The sequence below is a fragment of the Vollenhovia emeryi genome, unplaced genomic scaffold (genome assembly GCF_000949405.1).
Source record: "Vollenhovia emeryi isolate VEMERY1.0 unplaced genomic scaffold, V.emery_V1.0 DF939161.1, whole genome shotgun sequence".
Taxonomy (NCBI): domain Eukaryota; kingdom Metazoa; phylum Arthropoda; class Insecta; order Hymenoptera; family Formicidae; genus Vollenhovia; species Vollenhovia emeryi.
The window spans coordinates 1,333,200-1,353,981 of record NW_011967205.1 but is presented as its reverse complement, the minus strand read 5'-3'; the positions used below and the strand labels follow the sequence as shown (position 1 = coordinate 1,353,981).

The following is a 20,782-nucleotide window of genomic DNA, read 5'->3' as shown; positions in this document are numbered from 1 at the left end:
TGTATATTTATATCCATATATTATATATTTATATCCATTTTTGAAAAAAAATTTACCTTTTTTTTGACAAAAAAAATTCTAAAAATTAAAATATTTATTTACATAACTTAGTGCACCGTTTGGAGGCTTTTGGCAGCAAAAAAAATGGATGCGCTAAAATCACTTTTTACTAACGCGCCCTACAGACTGGGTCGTTTTCGCCGAGCGCTCAACTTCCTTCGGCTGTAGCTCAGAGACTAACTGACGAAAGACGGCTGGGCTTCGCCTGTAGGTTCCTACCGACACTAAGTTTTTTTAGGGAGGGGAGCCGACCCTCTCCCGTTCTTGGTTTTCCGGGAATTCTCGAATGAAATTTCGCTCGGGTCGTTTTCGTCCCAGTCCGTATGCGCAGGGTTAAGTAGATCAAGAAATTTATTACTCGAAATTGAATGATAGTGTATTTACGAAAATTTTCACGTTATCCACGTGGTTGACGTGGCACTCAAAGTGTTAAAGTATACTAATGAACTTGTAAGTAATCTCTAAATAACATCCGTAATATCTGACGTCGTATGTAAAGATATCGTGTACTTTATAAAGTAAGTGACATACTTGTAGACACATGTCGATATTAGGGTAACAAGTTTAAAATAGAAGTCTATACTATATTCTGTATAATAATCTTATAATCTTTTTCTATGTATATTAATTAATATCTTATCTAAGTTAATGTATTTCTTCAATACATTGCCTCATACGTATGTACATGCGGACACCATTTCTACCGGTGCGTGTACAAAATGTCATCTTCCAATACAAATATAAATATATAATATCAGGAGAAATTAAACATTAGTACGTAGTCCAACTGGATATCAATCGCAATATAAGAAGTTCTGTTACAATTTCTCTAAAACACTATCGACATTATTAATCTAAATAAATAGCCATTATCAATATAACGTATCAGGTAACATGTATAAAATCATTTCATAACATTACTAAAAATAAAAAAGTTTTTCTCACTAGCATTACCGTACTTATATCTTTTTAAAAGAAACGTTCACATACGATAAATGATAATATGCTCGTACTGTGTGGTGACTTGTCAAATGTGATACATGATACAAATATTGGAGACAAAATTTTAAGTACACTTAAATCAGTACCACAGTTTATCGGCCAGGTAATGCTTAATGATAAATTCCTTTTCTTACGTACAGAGCAAAAAGATCTTTATTAATAAGGACATAATCCCACCAGATGTATTATGTCTTTTAATAAAGGAAATTTCTCTATTATGAAATAGGATTCTACCTAATATGAGATAATGGGTTTTCAATGTCCAAATTCAATCACAAATCTTTTTTGCAACAATTACACGATCTAACAATCAATTTTCCACTAAACAGAATTCACTCCAAGTTATATTGAAACCACATTACACACGTTTCCAATAGTTGTTGTATATTTGTAGTTGATATATTAATATCAGTTATCCAAAAGCGATAATATATTAAAAAACGGATTGATGTAATACAGCCCAAGATTTCACTGTTTTATTTCCATTTGACTCTCTCGAATTGGTGTGCCGTAACTGTTTAATGTTTTGATAAACCTTATTGTTTCCGACTTGAAGATACACTAAACGATTGTGCATCGTTATTTATCATTATACGTTTATTTTTTGTGTTAAACAGACGTTGCCAGTTATGGTTGATTGTAAGCTTAATTAATATTATACGTTTAGCTCGACAAACACGAAATATACATTTAATCAGTGTAAGAATTTCTTGACTCTAATTATCGCATTTCATTAATTCATTAATAATATCAATTATTCGCTGAATACCTCTGGGCCACACGGTAAGTTGAAACTAGTTTCAACTAGTTTCAAAAATTTCTTAGTTTTCTCTCTCTCTCTCTCTCTCTCTCTCTCTCTCGCCCTCTCTCTCTCCCTCTCTCTCTCGTACTTATAGACAACTCCTGTTACTTACAACAACTTTACAAACTACGATCATATCAAGAAAGAAACATCCAAAGTGAAAAATATCTAAACATTGAAGAACAACCGCCGTCAGGCCCAGAAATTATTCGTTAACTTGGTGCTAAAGATAACTCAAATCAAAGTCAAAACGTTCACCGTTGTACCGTTCTAGAATCACATTATGTATAAAGTAAAAAAGTAAAAAAAAACACAATCTGTATAAAGATGTGACGTAACTATTATATTAAATTGACTCACGCACACTGACAACCGCGTAATACTTTCATAACTCGATTACTCCTTTGCATTTTACAGTAATATTCCATTCTCTTTGAAATTAAAGGAGATTTATTCGCGCAAAGTGCTGTTTTAAGTTTCATCAGGTAACAGTGAGTTATTCAGCTAGTTAGCAGCCTTTATATGTAAAACAATCATTAAATATTTTAAAATAATAACACATTCGTTATCTTAACAGTAGTTATTTTTAGCCTCGAAGATACGTGACTCACGTATACAAGGACAAGTGTATTTTTACAATGCCTAATCTTAAATTTGAAATTTTATTTCTGCATTTATGGTCGACTCGCAAATTCTATTGTATGATATACAATCTGATCTTTAACAATGACAAACTTTTACTGTCAAAAGATATGTAAATGATTACTTCTTAAAAGTAAATTCAACAAAATTATATTAAGTTATTATAATTTTGTTGAAGATGGAAAATTTTCCTTGTGATAACAAAAATGACGTCTTTTAAAAGTTTTCCAACATAACTTTATAATACAAGTAGCACAATTTTCAAGAAACGATAAGATATGGCATACCTTCATAAGGTAGCAAGCCAAACGAACTGCAAAATATTTTCTAGAATTCTCAGTCACCAGTTGATCTTATACGAAATATTTCATAGAAGCTTAATATTTTCAACGTGTTATTTAGAATAATATTTATGAAAGTACTTTTTAAAGTTTGAATTTTTCTATGTTTGAAAGTAAATTTTGAAAACTTTTAAAGATTATGTTTAAAAATATGTTACAAACGTTAACAATTCCAACCGTTCGTTGAATTTACTAACAATGAGAAGAAGTCAATCCCACAGCATCAAAATAATCTAGAAAATGTCACACATTTAATATTTAACTTTAAATTCTATGGAGAGAGACAGAGAGAGAGAGAAAGAGAGAGAGAGAGAGAGAGAGAGAGAGAGAGAGAGAGAGAACTAAGAAATTTTTGTATATATTTATATTTATAAATAATTTAGTGACTTGCAAAAAAATTATGTGTTTAGTTTCATGCTGCTATCACCATACAAACTTCACCAGAAATGACGCAAATGTTTAATAAATTAAAATCAAGGTTCTAACAAATCCAAACAATGAGCGTAATATAAATGCACAATTAATTAAATGTACGTACATTAAATAAAATATAGATTACACAAAAACTTTTCATTAAAAAACTAAAGTTACAAACTTTTGTAATGACATGTACGTATGATGGAAAATTTTCCTTGTGATAACAAAAATGACGTCTCTTAAAAGTTTTCCAACATAACTTTATAATATACAAGTAGCACAATTTTCAAGAAACGATAAGATATGGCATACCTTCATAAGGTAGCAAGCCAAACGAACTGCTAAATATTTTCTAGAATTCTCAGTCACGAGTTGATCTTATACAAAATATTTCATAGAAGCTTAATATTTTCAACGTGTAAATTGTATTACTCGTTTTGATAAAGTTGACGTATTGTGACAATGCAGACGTTGTACGTATTTCTATTGTTGGCCTTCGTCGGGAGCGTTTTTGGAAAAGCAGTATGTACAATAATGTGTCATAATTTTTTACTATAAAATCATTTTTATCACTGCATCGTCTTATCAGACGAAAGTGATGCTGTCAAACGTGTAAAGGTGCTCTTTTGCACAAAGAGACAAGTTTAAAAGAATTACGAAAAAAATTAATCTTTTAGTAGTACACAATAACATCTATTTATACATAATTTAGTATCGGAAATAATATTCTTCTAAATAACGTTTATAACATACTAGAAACCTCAAGTTACAGTAAAAATATAACTTTAATTGTAAGATAACGAACGGTTTTAGATATTTCATCTGCAGGCTGAAAATGTCACAAATCTGCATGGCTTATTTATTAGAATTTACTATTTAACAACATCGATTTGTCTAATTTTGTGCCTGAAATTGTCAGCTAAATTAACTATGAATATATTTCTTTTAATTCAGTGTTTTATCTTCTTTTTACTTAGACTGGTAGTATATAGAATTGTAAGACTTGCAGAAATACAAATGTGATACTGGCGAGGTAAAGAACGAACATACACAGTTGGAAAATTTGTGTTTTCTTGTTTAAAAAAATGCCGGTTAAAATCTTTGTGTTAAATGTTTAACACATTCATGTGTTAATTTGACATATTGCTCTTGTGTTAATTGACCTCAAATGTAAAATCATTAAAATAACCGAAAAGAAATGTTAAAACAACATAATGTGTACTTATTTTTTAATCTGACACAATACATATGTTCTATATTATTAGTAACAAAATTTATCTGTTAAAATTTACAGAATAAAACGTTGATTTTATTCTACATAACATAAGTGAGAGTAATTTCGAACCGTCATTTGACTTATTACATATGTAAAATGTGAAAATTATGTTTTTTAAATTCATTTTGTCATTAAAAATATGTTAATTTTACAAAAAATTTATTTTAATATATCTTGAGATTTGCATTTATTTTGTGTTAAAATATTAACATAGTATTAGTGTGATTATTTAACATACCCATATTACGTTAAAATAACACAAAAAGTTGTGTGGACCGTTTGGGACATGTGACATCTGTTAAATTTAAAACAAATTTTTCAACTGTGTGTGTTAAATAGTTAAATATAAAAATTAATTACATAAAGTAACTTATTACATTTTTTATCAAAAGAATATTCTACAAGAAAATAAGAAAGTATGTGTATATGAACGAAAATGCTTTATTATACTATTAACTACATTATATGTATACTTTTCATGCTCCAAATTATATGTATACAGAATGATCCATGCGATTTATTTAACAACATCGATGATTAATTTTATTTATAAAACTGTCAGTTAAATTAACTAATAAAACTTTATTAATTCAGCCTTTTACCTTCTTTTTAATTAGATACATAAAGATAGTAACGAATTGTTAAATAGTCCAAATTATCAACAAGTGGAACAACTGGAACCACCTAAAGGTTTATATATACCTGGAAGTATAATTATTAATATAATTGTAAGTCTGTAAAATAAACTACATTTGTTATTAAAGTACAACAATAAATATTCTTAAAAGGGGTAAGAAAGTATATACGAACGAGAAAGTTTTACTATACATATTAATTAGTTTATAGTACAACATTATATGTATACATATAATATAATTCATACAATTTATCTAACAAAAGTTTAATTACTTCTTTTAAAGATTACATTTAATGTCTACTATTATATATTTCTTTAATTAGCTATTAATAAATTTCCTTTATAATTTATATAATTGAGTTTTCTATCTTCTTTTTAATTAGTTTAATAATCCAGACTCGCAAGAATCAGAAGAATATGAACAATTCACTCCAATTGTTAGCCCAAGACCAGAAACACAAGACTTGGTAAATATTAAATATAAAAATAATTAATACAAAGTAAATTATATTTTATAACGTAGGAAAATTAATAAACAACACAACTGTTCAAATTAGATTCAATTCAAATTAGAGAAATTTATTGCGAAAAATATTAGCTCAGTCAAGGTTTGTGCCTGGACCTCCCTAGACTCTTGGTGGACGTTTCACCAATTTGACCACTCAGACATGTGGTAATATTTGTCGCAATAAACAGTCCAATGATGATATCTTCGCGTCTATTCTTCGACTTTAAACTGCGCGCCAACTCGGGTTATCGACAGTGACAGAAACATCAATACGCAATTTTTAAGTAAAAAGAGTGTAGAGAGGTCCAGGCACAAACCCTGACCGAGAGGTAATATTTTTTGCAATAAATTTCTTTAATTTGAATTGGCCAGTTGTATCGTTTATTAATTTTCCTACATGGTTAATTACTTACTGGCGACAATAAGTCTTTATTCTTGTTAAATTATATTTATTATCAAAATAAAAATAATATTCTAAAAAGAAGTAAGGAAATATACGTATATGAACGAAATTGTTTTATTATACAATTAGTTTACATTACATTAACTACATAATAATAAAAAATACATAATAATATATACTACATAATTATATAAGATGAACCACAATTCATCTAATAAAAGTTCGTTTACTTTCTTTGAAGATTATATTTAAAGTTTACCTATATTTCCTTAATTGGCTATTAATAAACTTCTTTTATATAATTCAGTTTTAATCTTTTTTTAATTATAGGTTGATAAACCAGACTCGCAAGAATTAGAAGAACAAGGCTCGGTAAATGATAAATATAAAAATTAATAATACAAAGTAAATTATATTAATTATTAAAATAAAAATAATATTCTAAAAAGTAAAGAAGTATACGTATATAAACAAGAATGTTTTATTATATAATTAGTTTATACTACATTAACTACTAAATTAGAAAAGGCACATAATTGTATATACTACGTAATTATATCAAATGAACCACAATTCATCTAATAAAAAAGTTCATTTACTCTCTTTGAAGATTATATTTAAAGTCTCCCAGCACACATGTGTCTAAAAGACGTCTTAAAGATGTTTTGACTACTATATTTCTTTAATTGGCTAACAACGATTAAACTTCTTTTATAATTTATATAATTGAGTTTTCTATCAATTCTTTTTAATTTGGTTAGTAAAACAAACTCGTAATACTCGAAAGAACATGGGAAAGACTTTCCACTTGATAGTTTATAGTACCCGAAACATAAAAACACTAGGTAAATGTTAAATATAAAAATAAATAAATGTACACAAAGTAAATTATATTTAATATTAAAACAAAACTAATATTCTAAAAAGAAGAAAAGAGACATATTTAAATAAAAATATAATAGCCCAAACAATACGTATGTCTAAAAGACATCTTTAAAACGTCTTTTCGACATGCGTGCTGTATGAGAGACTTTAAATATAGCCTTCAAAGAAAGTGAATGAAGTTTTATTATATAAATTGTGGTTCATCTTATACAATTGTAAGCAAAATTTGAAAATATTGAATCGCCAGTAATTAGTTAACAATTAAGTTGAATAATCCAACACAATTGGCTACAGGAAACTTCCTTTATTAACACAACGTTTCGGCCTTTGGCTTTGGCCCTTTTCAAGTGCTTTCTACAACTTCTAGTCAGCGTATGGCATATGGTCAAATGCTATTAGGCCCACTGGAGTTATGAGTGTTGCTACAGAGACATTATATTATATCTCTTTAGAAACGCGTAATTACTGTATGAGTACAGAAATGAGACAGAAATCAGTATATGGTATACTACTTTATTGTTATACAATTATGTAGTATATAAAATTATGTATCTTTTATTATATAAGTAGTTTATTTTCAATTAATTATCCCCGCGCACACAAGAGGTGTCAATTCACTGGACAACATCCACGTGGTACACCTTAGGTAATGCGAATGCCGGCAGTACTGTAAATTTCAAGTTTTGTGACTCCAAAAGTACTTAATGAAAAATAACTTTATTATAGTGTTTTGGAAAGCTCTCAAGATTATCTATAAGATTATGTAATAAAAAGTAGGGGTTTTTATTTAACATTTTTATTTCTTAAGTCCTATTCTTTTTGTTTGAAACATTTTTTTAATAAATCAATATTTTCTAAGATATTTAGCCTTTCCGGAACTTTTGCCCCCCTGTATATTATGTATGTACGAGGAAAGTCCCCAGCTATTATGAGATATGCTTTTAATATATGATAACACAGGTTTCTGCTAAATTAATAACAGGGTTGGAAAAGTTACTTCATAAAAGTACCTAGTTACAGTTACAGTTTTTTGCTAAAAATGTAACTATAGTTACAGCTACAAATTACCAATTCTGAAAAACGTAACGAATCGTTACTTTGCAGTCACTTTCTTGCAATGAAAATAAAAATATCAAATCTGCGCTTGAATTATAAAGTGTCGATAAAAGCGTTTATGTGCAAATGCAAGACCTAATGCGATCTGTGGAGGTTTAAAAAATATATAAAGTAACTATTAATGTAACTATTAAATTAGTTACTAGTTATAAAAAAATGTAACTGAATTAAGTTACAGTTACAGATGGAAAGAAAGTAACGAAGTTAAGTTTATCAAAAAACAGTAACTGTAACTGTAACTTCGTTACAAGTAACGAGTTACTTCCCAACCCTGATTAATAGGCATCATGTGTTGGTCTCACCATGAATTGATTGCCTTTGGAGTAAAATCTATTTAATGGTAATTAATTTATTGTTAGATCTTACGTGTAATCATTGCTAAAAAACATTTGTAAAATTAGATGTTAAAAAGCCGATATCTCATATTAAGAGCCTATCACATAACAGAGGACTTTTCTCTACTTATAACGAAACACATCTAATTAAATACTAAATACCAATAATATTAAATATTCTTGTGCACAAAACTTTTTTTAATATTTTGCAGGGACTATTAGATTTGGTCGGAACAATATGGGATTTATTTGGTTAGGTATTCTGATCCTAATATAATCTAAAAATTAGTAAAAGTAAAAGGAAACATTATGTAAGTTACTATAGATATTAATACTAACTATAAATACTATATATATTGTACATACTATAGATATTAGTGTGTGTTAAATATTGCATTAATTGATTTTCTGCTGAGTTTCGTGCATATAAATGAGTGAATTTGCTTACAGGAGGAACAACCTCTATTATTGCTACTGTAATGCACTGTTATTAAAATCTCATCTATGAAGAATGTGCACGTATTAATGCACAAATTTTTATTATTATTATTATGTAACTTGAATATACTGTAAACACGTTAAAGTTTAAGATTATAAAATTACATGAATATATGTATAATATGCATATTGATAAAATCTTTTAACAGGTATAATAAATGTCGCTTATACTTAGTCGCTTATACTTGGCGCGAGACACTACCGTGTCTCGTGATAATATGTCAACAGATTTCGTTGTAGAACCATTTCATACAAACCTATCATCAGGGTTAGGCAGTAACACATTACTTATAACGAAGTTACAGTTACAGTTACTTCTTTTTAGTAACTCTAACTTTACTTCGTTACTCTCTCCATCTGTAACTGTAACTTAACTCAGTTACATTTTTTCGATAACTAGTAATTAATTTAATAGTTACATTAATAATTACTTTGTATATATTTTGAACCTCCACAAATCGCATTAGGCCGATTTTTCTGTGCGAAGATATTAATAATTATATCGACTCGAGATCTCAATCTCGGAAGAAAATCAATATTTTCAGAATTAATCAATGATAACGCATAAACTAATGATCCGAGATAAGCGATTCTTATCTCGTTAAAAGCGCTGAATTCTTAGCTTTCCAATGAGACCAAGATCATCTGGCTACGATTTTTTTGTGCAAAAATATTGATGATTATATTGACTCGTGATCTCGATCTCGGGACAAACTCAATTTTATTTTCAAAATTAATCGATGATGTCTCATAAACTAATGATCCGAGACAAGTGATTATTATCTCGTTAGAAGCGCTGAAATCTTAGCTTTCCAACGAGACCAAGATCATCTTGCTACGATTTTTCTGTGCGAAGATATCGATGATTATATCGACTCTTAATCCCGAGACAGAAGCATGATGCTGCGGCGGCGCGGCGTCTGGCGCGGTGTCTGGCGCGGCAATGTTTACTACCGAACAGGTGTACCTCGTATATTTTTATGCCAGTTTTTTGAGGACGTAGTACGCTCGCCTACTACTCGCATAAAATTCGCGCGGCCTTCTCACATGAATGGGGCGCGCGCGTCCGATTTTTAAAACGCTATAACTCAGCAAAAAATTGATGTAGCGACACGAGCCAAAAACCAATCTTCTTCGTTTTGCATCCCGCAGATGTCTACGCTGAATATGTATGCCCTTATCATGAAACTTACACACGGCAATCGAATAAACAGTAAAATGCTGAAGTATAAATTATACGTATAACTGCTAAATATAAAAATTGGCTGACAAACTATATTAGATTGTATAGCAAGTAAATTAACGTTTGACTTTTTATCATTATTCATCATATTTAATTAACATGCTTTATTTCTACTAGCATTTTGGTATAATTAAATGTGTTAGATTTTGTATCAAATTTGTACTCTTTTTTCCAATAAAATTTGTAGCAGACCGTTTTTTATATTCACTAGAAAATTATTTAAACATTATTTTGTACATGTACATACATGCAAGATTGCTCCGTTTATATCGTACAATCAATAGGATTGCACTCTGATAAATTAAACTTGTGCTCTGTCCTTGCTACTTGCAAAAGTTGAAGAAAATTGCTCCGTTTAGAGTATACCCGAACGTAGCCTAAATATACTTTATATTTTATATTTTTTAAATGGGTATTTATTATAACAACTATATAGAACACTGATAAAGTCTTCCTTTTAAATATAAACTCACAAATTTTAAACGTATGGGTTTGTCTCTAATACTTATTCGCACTTTCGTTCGAATCATTTGAATAAATAAAATAAAAACACAGAACAGATGTTTTATTTTGCTCAAATAGCAAATAACATAAAAATGTAAGACACTCACCTCACGATTTCTCCGCCGTTGCCCGATGCCTCCTAGACCTCGTCCTCCTCCTTTTAGATTTCCTTCTTGTACTCACACAACACTCGCGAAAATCATCGATCGCGCGAAATTTCGGGCACTCCCGTACGCGATGTGAGATACCGCGAAACGCACGAAATATTATTAACAAATATCGTGTGACTTTCTATCATACAAATTACTCAAATTAACAACTTGCATTTTTGATTCGGAAAATAGGATAATGGATAAATCACTTTTGAATTGGCGATATAAAACGCAAAGCGAGCACCAGAAGCATAATCTGCGCGATAAAGAAGTAGTTATTAGTCCGCGACGAAACGATATTTTACAATCTTTGTCATTTAATCTAATCCTCAAATTAAATCATGTGACCGAAATTTCCAGCCATAAATAGTTGTTATTAATTGCAACAGTTAATCGAGATTATTTTCAATTCCATTTATATAATGTAACGACGTGCAATAAGCGACTTTCTTTACTTAATTCCTGCCCGTCCGAGTTGCGAAGAACAGCAGAGCGAATTACAGCCGAAGTCGTACAAATTTTTCACTTTTCCCGAAAATGGAACAGATTACACGAAATCGATAGATAATTAAAAGCGCGGTGCGTAAACGGGATGTAACCGCGACACAATACCACAGTTTACATTCATAATTTAGATGAGTTAGTCTCGTTACAAGTTGTAGAAAATATCTATGTGTACGTTGATAAAGAGCCGTCGCCTCAACATGCAATTCGTTTCTCGTTACAAGTTGTAGAAACTTAATAATTAATCGAGGAACGTTACTTGTTACTGATAAAGGTGTGCAAATCAATAGCGTTTTATCCCTACATTCATCGCGATCGAGTCTTCGAAACCGATAACGCAAAAATAATACTACGCACGGAGCGACTCTCGCCACTGCTTGCCGGCTCGACGTTCGGCGAGCGAGTGAGCGCGGCGACCTTCGGGGTACACAATGGCATGCAAACATCGTACAACGTCACCGCGCCGAGAGAAAAACAACTACGAACGTTGAGAATTCGTTGTCCCGCCTACGAAATTGAAAATTCTGTACTTAATATTTTACATTACTTTGTTCCGTGACTAATTACTACGTTTTGTGTATCATTCTGCGGACTTATTGGTTATTGATTAAATTAACGATTAATTCTGTTCAATCGAGAAAATGTATCGGAACAAAAATCGTTGTTACTTAAATTCTAATTACCAAGATTAGAGATTTTACCTAAATAGTTGGTGTATACAAATGTATATTTCTAAATTACAAATCTTCATTTACTATACGAATCTAAAAGAGACGTGAAGCACACCGCGCTTCGAGAAGACCAATCGGCATCGCGGAAAGAAGGGCTCAACTGTTCAATATTAACGATATTCGCGCTGGTAATATCTGTTTTAAAAAAGGATAAAATGTATAAGTAATAAGATGTAATTTTCACAGCAAAGAAAATTGGATTTCTTATTTAACAAAAACAATTATTTTATTTAATGAATAGTATATATCATGAAATCTTGATTTAAATGTAGATAATGTAATGATTTCAATTAACTTACTCAATATAATACATAGATTTACTTGAAATTGATATTTTTATTTAAATAGAATAAATATTTGCTTCAGTAAAAATACAATTTTAAGTAAATCTATTAACTTAGTTAAAAAAATTTTTTGACCGTGTATATGTATACTTGATAAATGATGTTCCGTAAAGTTGTATTAAACTTCTCTTAATATAAAGAAAAACTAATGTCAGAGAGAGAGGGGGGGGGAAATGTTAAAAGATAGTGTTATAGGTACATTTGATAAATGATATTTCTTTCTACTGGATTGCTTGCTTTATCGACACTTTACAATTAAAATGAAGATTTGATTTTTTTATTTTTATTGCAAGAAAGTATGAACTGCAAAGTAACAGTTCGTTACTTTTCGAGTAACTGTAAAACGTTACTTTTCAGAATTGTAACTGTAACTTGTAAGTAACTGTAACATAGTTACGTTTTTAACGAAACAACTGTAACTGTAACTAAATACTTTTATAAAGTACCCAGTAAACACAAAGTAACAGTTACATAACTGTTACTTTGTGTTTGCTGGGTAACTTTCCCAGACCTGTCTATTATTTTGTCATTTTGAAAATGAATGGAAAAATGGAAGTAAATATAAAAATTCATGAAAATTTTTCTATATTCCACATCGAAAAAAATTTAGAATTATTTCAAATATTTCTCATGATTCTAAAATCATTACATGAAAACTCTTATTTTATTTATAGAAAACTTATAAAGGATTATATATATATGCATTCCCATTATTTTATTTAAAAAGATACAGAGAGATATTATATACATTTTTATATATTTGTATTTAGAGACAAATAAAGAAATGGAACATACATAGATAAAATGTGCATATACCATGTTAATTTTCTTATCTATGAATATATTTTCATGTACGATACTAATTGTATGCTTATGATAGGAGAAGTAAATTGGCAGGAATTAAACATGATACAAATTAACATGGGCATGTATTAATATGTATCTTGTTATAACTGTGATTTATATGAACAAGTCTAATGTATTTCGATCGGCAAATAATACATAAATCTAAAAGGATACCTATAATGTATCAAGATGTTTGTATTGTCTAAATAACATGGTTTAAATGCCATAAATATGCAAAAATCATTTAATAATAATCTTTAAAGTTCTGTAAACTCCACAAAAGTAATCATCCGAGTCGGAGAGACTCAACTGCGCCGTGTAGACCAGATTTTGTCGAAACGATGGAGTTTAAGCGACTTGCACAACTTTAGTCAGCGGATCTTTCTGTGCCGAATTAATTTTATCGCCCAAGGATAAAGCCATACCTTGGCTCTTAGCTCTGATACGAATATGACCGACCACTGGAGCGTCGGGTTTGTTCAGTGGTTTCTCGATAGATAAATTCGCTAATGCGTCTTCACCGAATATCGATTTAGCATACATATTTGCCGCCATAAATCCACACTGTCCCGAAAGAGCCTGTAGAGAAAACAATAATAATTTTTCTAGCAGCAATGCTGTTTTAATAGAAAATTAGTCCAAAGAATGAGACGTACCTTTTCCGGCGTGAGACAACGCATATTTGTGGACTTCAACAAATGTGCAAGATACTCCCTCAAGTCGGACAGAGTCGTATTAACAGAAACTTTGTTCTCCCATTCGAATTCGGCCCACATCTGTCGGAATTCTGTGTCAGTGCAAGTTGCGGGCACTATATAATCCATAATGTCGATATGTATGTCGTTAAGAACGACCACGCTTCTATCAGAGCCCGCTCCTGATACATCGTAAACTACAAATAAAAAAGAATAATCGTGATGATCAATAATCAAATTGTTAGCTCCCGAAACGGACAGCAATGTGTTGCAATTTGTCCAAAATTATCTAAATTTTACACACCAATATTTCCAAAGATAATGCCGTTCTCCGTAGATGTAACCTTCACGTTCGCTTTAATGGTAGCGAAATCCCTAGGCGCGAGTACGATGGGCTGCGGTCTTTCCACCAATTTCAGATCGCCCAAAGTGGCCAATTCCAACGTACAATTCTGCAACGTGTCTTCCGTTTGATTAACTATCAGCACGTCGAGCACGATGTCGTACTGATTAACGTGGACCAAGGCCTCCGCGTAAACGGGGTCCGAGAAACCGGTGAGTTGAATGACTTTGCTCAAGGCACTCGGAGCATCTCCGCTGGCGCCAGGTCGTCCCGCTACAGCTGCGCTGAGGCTCTGCTCGAACATATCGCCAGCCCCACCGGTCAGATCGGATCCTCGGCTCAATTGCAAGAATTGAATTGCATCGTCAACTTGAACGATACTGCCCGGCTTTTCCTTGGCTTTCTGATTTTGCGACTCCTCCTCCGCTTTCGCGGTCAACATTCTACCGAGTGCATCGCGGCATCCCTCAGTAAAGACTTTCTGTACGAGAGGTGTTGGGCAAGCAAGAGATCGGAGGCATAGGGATATCCTCTCCGCATCGTCGTGTGTCATTGCTTTCATAGGAAGACCTGAACGGCCTAGCTGTAACACGCTGGACATTATAAACATTGCTTCTGCCTGCAACCTGTTGCTCTTTTGGACGTTGTTTTCGAGCATTTTATAACGGAAGGCTAATTTCGCCAGTGTGGTAGCTAAGGACGCACCAATGAAAAAATCTCCTTCCATCATGTATTGCACTAATGCTGGCCGCTTCTCCTCTTTTTTCCCTATCGATTAATTCGCATGTGTTATACAGTAGTATACAATGTGTATAATAGTATTAGAAATTTCACATATGTATAGATATTCTACGAGAACAAGAGTTACTCACGTGCAGATGCAGCACTGAAAGCACTTTGAGTCGCGTAAGTACCATCAGACGTGACGAGTTGCGCAGGTGCAGCTTGCGAGTTAGCGTCTTCGGACTTTTCGCCAGCTTGCCGTTTGTTCTCTGTCTCGAGCAACGGCAGCTCGCCTAACGCTGCCCGCACACGGCCCATCACGGCCTCTATGTCCTCTTTCGACGTGGCATACTCGCCGAGAATCCAGAGTGCGGCTCTGTGTACTTTTACGGATCTTACGTGGGGGAACACCTATTTTATCGAAATCAAAATTAGTCTCCGTTACTCTTGCCGGCCGTATTTTTAGTAGTACACCGTCGCGCACGCACCTCCAACAGTTTCTCGATGATCAACGGTCTGAGATTCTCGAATCTCTGAATAGCTTCACGAATGAATGCAAAAAGATCCGTGGCTACTGCCTCGTTACTCTCCGATAGAAAATCGGTCAGTACTGGGATGACGGTAACGGCAACGTCCGCAAACTTCATGGAACAAGTGTGGAGAGTCCGTATCAGGAGCTGGCGGTATCTGCCAGCGTCCTCGTGCTCTCCGCCGGCTGTCCGGAGAACTTCCTTCTTTAAAAGCTGCACCATTTCCTCGATCGTGCGAGTTGTAACCAAATCCATAGCTAGAGCCAAGGTTTTCGTCCTAACTTCCAAGGCTGGTGATCCTGTTCGAGATAAATGACAATAATAGTATAAAAACCGCCGATGAATATTCCAACAAGTTTCTCATTGCCATCATTAATACCTAAAACGCGAAGTATGTCCATTACAAGATCCTGAAGTACCCTTTCGTACACGGGACTATCTTTCATTGCAATTAGCCGATCCAATACGATAAGTTTAACGTTGTTGTCACTCTCCTTGACAACCAATTCGATGTAGCAGGACGCCGCAGCTTTGATCGCGGTTGGCGCACTGGAAAGGGTCACCAACGTGCCGGCTGCTTCGTAACGCACCGCAGCGCTGGGTGAATTTAGCAAGCTATAAATACATCTGATAAAACGTGCCCTTTCCGAAGGATTCGCGAGACAAACCTGGAAGATGAGAATTACAACTATGACAGTTGTTGTACGAACATGTGACTCATCGAAATGCACAGCGCACTTGCATTCCGTACCTTATATATTAATTCAACAATGACCAACTGCAGTATATCACCGAAACTCGGCACTTGATCGAGGCACGCGGCTAAATACGCGAGAGCTTTGCTCTGATCGGCGTGCAGCAACATTAAGAATGCATTTCTTCTGCACGACATATCCTGCTCCCCCTCCAGATACTTGGCGATCAGGTCCGGAGCGTCCGGTATGAGAAATTCGAAATTTCTGTATATAGTAAAAATGGCGAGCACCGCGTTACGTCTGACATACGAGTGCCTGTGCTCCAGGCAACCGGTTATCGCCGGCATCAGTGGCTCGAGAAGTTCTGGCTCCTTCAGTTTGCACAAGAATCTGCAAATTTCAGAAATAAGAAATTAAACACTCCTGCTAATGAAATTAGCGATAAATTAAAGTAAAAAAGGCAGTCAAGGTATGACGCGATTCCCGTTGCATGCCGAAATCTTCAACTTAATAAATATTACAAATACACATTTTCCCAAACATTTTGGCTCAGCTTGAGCCATCCTCAGTGTTGCAAAGAATTCAAGGGACTCAGCTCGGGCTTAACGATGCATGTGAAGGAATAATTTGCCGAGGATCAGTTCAAGCTAAACCAAAACGTCTGGGAAACAAGCATATTTGTAATATTCATTGAATTCAAGATTTTGACGCGCAACAAGAACCGCATTTCACTCTCATTGCTCTTTTTACTCTCAGCAAATTCGGTTCCTTGCACTCAGTGCGCACTAAGGCTCGTTTACAGTCAATTCTTGTTTTTAAGGAGTACTTTTTAAATACCTCTTGAAAGGCTTCTTGGCTGGTAAAATAATCCGCACGGTATCCGTACAAATCACTTTTTGGCTAAATGAGTTTCTGCACGTGTATTCAAGATTATCATAAATACAAGAGAACTGACACTGAACAAGCCTTAGCGTGCATTCAGTGCGCACTTAGCTATTTTTCTTTTTAACCGCAACTCTAACATTCACCATGTGCAACGCCTACAAAGTGCAATTTGACTGGCGCTCACGGTTGTGACCTCACCTGAGAGTCGACCCCCTGACAAATTCATTAGGATGCTGAAGATCCTTTCTGTACGCGTCACACACCAGGATCATCTCCTGCAGCAGCTTGCCGTCGGCGGAGGTCTTCGGCACGATCTCCCAGAATATCAGCAGCAGCTTCTTGATGGTGTGATTCTGCAGCGGCAGGACGAACCTGATGATCGTCATGAGCAGCCCCGGCAAACGCTCGCCGCTCAAGATCATGTGGATCGTCTTCTTGAGCGCGTCGATCTTCGTCTTGGCGTTACCCTTCTCGAGGTCCTGCTTCAGCTGGAGCTCGTTCAGCGGCTCCGTGTCGGTCGGGATGTTTATCAGGGTGTAGCACGGTTGCTCGGTTATCGTGCTCATTTTCTCAGCTGTTCGTCACGCGTCCGAGATGAAAGTTTCCTTACAACCTGCGGAGAAAAGACGGAAGGTTTAACAACGCTGTCGCGAGTTTTTTCGCGTGCAATTTTCTACGCGCTAAGGAAAAGCGGGTGAACGATTAGCGAGGTTAGGTGAGGTGTCCCTGGCACATTGCGCGTATCGGCGACGCGTTGAATCGAGGCTCGACGCGAGACGCTCGCGAACGGCAGACCGGGCACGTACCTAAAATCAAGGCTGAGAGAAATATGCGCAAATAATCGCCACGTTAAAGTTTGCTGACATTTAAATACATGTAGATGCGGAGGGAAACGGTATATACGTGTCGGTGTCATACGTGTCAAGCCCGCGATTACAAGGCAGCCGCACGAGATGTCGCTAGCTTCCCGATTCGCGCGCTGGGTAACAAAGCTCTCTGCGTTACCGACTCAGACGGCACACCAAAAAAATCCGAAAAGAATCTTCCTTTAATCCGCAATTGCGAGATCAATATGTCTTTCCCGTTTCTGAAAGCATCCGTCGCTAATTCTGAGCTCTTTTCTAGATACAAAATGAATTCTTTTTACATTCTATAAGAACTCGCAAAGAAATTCTTTTAGGCGCGTATTCTGAGTCCTCTTTTATCAATAAAAAGCGCATCTAAAAGTGACTAATAAACCTTCTGATTGGCTATAAGCCACTGTTAGAGGCGCTTTTATTGATAAAAGAGGAGCCGTTGAGTTTATTTTAAACAGAGTACGGTAATTCCTAAAGAATTTTTTAACTACATACACTTTAAATCCATATAAGGCTCCCAAGGAGAAATGAAAATCAAGCTTTGATGTCATATTGACCAAATTTATGTCATATTGTGGTCAATGTGACATCAAATTGACCGCAATTTGTCATCTTGACTTTTCATTTCTCCTGGGCTTGTAACAAATACCGCCGTTGAATTACCCGGAAGTATTGCCGGAATAAGAACCGCTCCGAACTTTCGTTGCACGTGGTCGAAATAAATCAGAGTTCACAGGCTTGAAGTGTAACGCTTTTATTCACAGGTACAATTTAACTGTGCACTCGACAAGCACCACGCGTTAATTAGAATATACCGAACACCTGAGTATCGAATCTCTTTTTAAACTCGTAAGGACTCTCACGTTGCGAATTACGTCTTACCCGCACCGCTTCTCGAGAGAGAGTCGCCGCTTTTTCCGTTCCGACGGCGCGCGAGCCGTTAGGAGGTTTTGGCGATCACGCGTGTTAACGCGCCATGGCTGCGACCGTTTCGCGCCTTTCGGTGTACGATACAGGGCCGTCCTGTATCAGGGCCGGCTCACCGTCTCGCGCCTTACAGGCTCATCTTAAAGAGATGTACTTGCAAAACTTAGGCCTGGGGCTCGATCATAAATCTTTGGTTGGGCACAAAGTTTGACTCATATATCTCGTGATTCGTCATCCAGTGTCACGTGTTACCTCTGTTACGCTCGGCCACATGATGCCACGGTGATCAGATTTGTTGACGCTATCCTGTATCGGTGAGTAAAATACCGCGCGTTTCGTCAAGTTGATCAAAGTCACGTGTGTGTGTGTATCAATAAACGTACGCAACGTGAACAGTTTTTCACGAAATACCGAAAATCCGTACGAGTTCTCTTTCGATGTACATACCGCCGGTTATAGGTTATCTCACTTTAGAGTACACAAGTACATTTTCCCTTTGTATACAAATTACTCAGGCCTGAGTGACAGCAGGTGTTTTTCTTTAACTAGGTTTTATCCCATCGCGCACTATTGAAAACCATGGACGGCATCGCCGAAACGATCATAGCGCAGGCGACGGACCCGAAAGTGGCGTTTATGGCCGCAGCTCTCTTCGGCTATTGTTTATACAAACTCATGGCCATGACGCGCAGAAAGAGCTCCCAGTCCTTTGCAAAGGACTCCGACGAAACGGATGACGATGACGTGGTAAAGACCGTATAACTTGGCTTCGAATCTCACTCTCTATCCTTTTCTCTTTCTCTCAAGCTCACATGATTTTGCGTTGTCTAGGCGTACACGGACAATGACGGCGGTTACAAGCTGATCCTGATAATTCGGACGGATTTGAAAATGGGAAAGGGAAAAGTGGCAGCTCAGTGCTCGCATGCCGCCGTCGCGGCTTACAAAGCCGTCAGTAAGCATCCGAAGATCCTGAGATCGTGGGAGGAGTCTGGCCAGGCCAAGATCACCCTGAAGGTATTGCATTTCAAGCGACGCTCAGTACTACCGATTGACAAAGGAGATGTGTTCTTATAAAGTACACAACAAACTCGATATACTCCAGTATCAGTCCAATATATTAAATATTCTTTGTTAACATCGCACCAGATCGTGAGGTTTCGATCGAAAGAGACCGTCGCTCGACGTTTCGTATTTAACTATACAATTTATAGTATTAAAATAAATACTTTCTCGCACACGGCGGAATGGGAAAAAGATACGTCGGCTTTTCAGGTGGACAGCGAGGCTGCTCTTACGGAGATCGCGAAGCAGGCTAAAGCCATGGGTCTCTTGGCGAACGTTATACAGGATGCGGGGCACACGCAAATCCCAGCGGGAAGCAAGACTGTATGCGCGGTCGGGCCAGGCCCGGCCAGGTTGGTAGATCAAGTCACCGGTCATTTAAAGTTATTTTAACTGTTTATCGAATAAAGCCCCCCGAGCCCTTTCATATATCCTTGATTTTTATATTTTACTTCTAACACCCTTAAAGTATCTCTTATCTGCTGTTTAAATTACATGTCAGTCTGTTGGCGAGATTTAGTTCCGTTGTGCGCAGAGAAATCGTAACACAGTAGGACGCTGTTACATTTGTAACGAACACGACAAATTTTTTAAGCGTGTTGACTCCGCTAGAAGCTAGAAAATTTCTAGACACTCGAGAACTTTTCTATTCTGCAGCCAATCAACACGCTTGAAAAACTTGTACGACAAATGTAATACCAGCCGTAGAGGTGAACGTTGACGAAGACCGAGTCAGACTAGCAATCGTTGACTCGGATTGAATTGCATTGGCGATTGATGACTGTCCTTTAATCAATAAGAGCAAAGCGGCCAGTG

The 20,782-nt window shown here is 35.3% G+C and overlaps 3 protein-coding genes across 4 annotated transcripts; 2 read left to right on the top strand and 1 right to left on the bottom strand.

Moving 5' to 3' along the window:
* The first annotated feature begins 3,589 nt into the window (after positions 1-3,589).
* LOC105564640 lies at positions 3,590-9,096 on the top strand. 2 transcript variants are annotated; one of them, XM_012017169.1, is made up of 6 exons: positions 3,591-3,786; positions 5,158-5,268; positions 5,561-5,644; positions 6,419-6,460; positions 8,637-8,735; positions 8,875-9,096. In XM_012017169.1, the coding sequence occupies exons 1-5, from the start codon at positions 3,727-3,729 to the stop codon at positions 8,679-8,681; spliced, it is 342 nt and encodes a 113-aa protein (XP_011872559.1). In that variant the 5' UTR covers positions 3,591-3,726; the 3' UTR covers positions 8,682-8,735; positions 8,875-9,096. The 2 variants fall into 2 exon arrangements, with proteins under 2 accessions (XP_011872560.1, XP_011872559.1); XM_012017170.1 differs by lacking the exon at positions 6,419-6,460 and having other exon boundaries at positions 3,590-3,786.
* Positions 9,097-13,359: 4,263 nt separating this feature from the next.
* LOC105564639 (coatomer subunit beta) lies at positions 13,360-18,053 on the bottom strand. The gene is made up of 9 exons (XM_012017168.1): positions 17,924-18,053; positions 17,316-17,730; positions 16,289-16,622; positions 15,917-16,205; positions 15,496-15,836; positions 15,157-15,418; positions 14,246-15,052; positions 13,903-14,138; positions 13,360-13,825 (listed from the first exon to the last, which is right to left on the bottom strand). Exons 2-9 carry the CDS (start codon positions 17,681-17,683, stop codon positions 13,595-13,597), a joined length of 2,868 nt encoding a protein of 955 aa, XP_011872558.1. The 5' UTR covers positions 17,684-17,730; positions 17,924-18,053; the 3' UTR covers positions 13,360-13,594.
* Positions 18,054-19,012: 959 nt separating this feature from the next.
* Positions 19,013-20,397, top strand: LOC105564638 (peptidyl-tRNA hydrolase 2, mitochondrial). Its single transcript, XM_012017167.1, has 4 exons — positions 19,013-19,215; positions 19,451-19,648; positions 19,733-19,918; positions 20,177-20,397. Exons 2-4 carry the CDS (start codon positions 19,481-19,483, stop codon positions 20,357-20,359), a joined length of 537 nt encoding a protein of 178 aa, XP_011872557.1. The 5' UTR covers positions 19,013-19,215; positions 19,451-19,480; the 3' UTR covers positions 20,360-20,397.
* Positions 20,398-20,782: the final 385 nt, after the last annotated feature.

What these genes read in the sequence shown, in the direction of transcription:
- LOC105564640 (XM_012017169.1), top strand. Translation starts at nt 3,727, where the DNA reads ATGCAGACGTTGTACGTATTTCTATTGTTGGCCTTCGTCGGGAGCGTT. An exon ending in GGAGCGTTTTTGGAAAAGCA is followed by an intron (nt 3,787 to 5,157) that starts GTATGTACAATA and finishes CTTTTTAATTAG; the next exon opens with ATACATAAAGATAGTAACGA. An exon ending in GTATAATTATTAATATAATT is followed by an intron (nt 5,269 to 5,560) that starts GTAAGTCTGTAA and finishes CTTTTTAATTAG; the next exon opens with TTTAATAATCCAGACTCGCA.
- LOC105564639 (XM_012017168.1), bottom strand. Translation starts at nt 17,683, where the DNA reads ATGAGCACGATAACCGAGCAACCGTGCTACACCCTGATAAACATCCCG. An exon ending in TTTCAGTGCTGCATCTGCAC is followed by an intron (nt 15,053 to 15,156) that starts GTGAGTAACTCT and finishes ATTAATCGATAG; the next exon opens with GGAAAAAAGAGGAGAAGCGG. An exon ending in GTTGTCTCACGCCGGAAAAG is followed by an intron (nt 13,826 to 13,902) that starts GTACGTCTCATT and finishes TTTTCTCTACAG; the next exon opens with GCTCTTTCGGGACAGTGTGG.
- LOC105564638 (XM_012017167.1), top strand. Translation starts at nt 19,481, where the DNA reads ATGGACGGCATCGCCGAAACGATCATAGCGCAGGCGACGGACCCGAAA. An exon ending in AAACGGATGACGATGACGTG is followed by an intron (nt 19,649 to 19,732) that starts GTAAAGACCGTA and finishes TGCGTTGTCTAG; the next exon opens with GCGTACACGGACAATGACGG. An exon ending in AGGCCAAGATCACCCTGAAG is followed by an intron (nt 19,919 to 20,176) that starts GTATTGCATTTC and finishes TCGGCTTTTCAG; the next exon opens with GTGGACAGCGAGGCTGCTCT.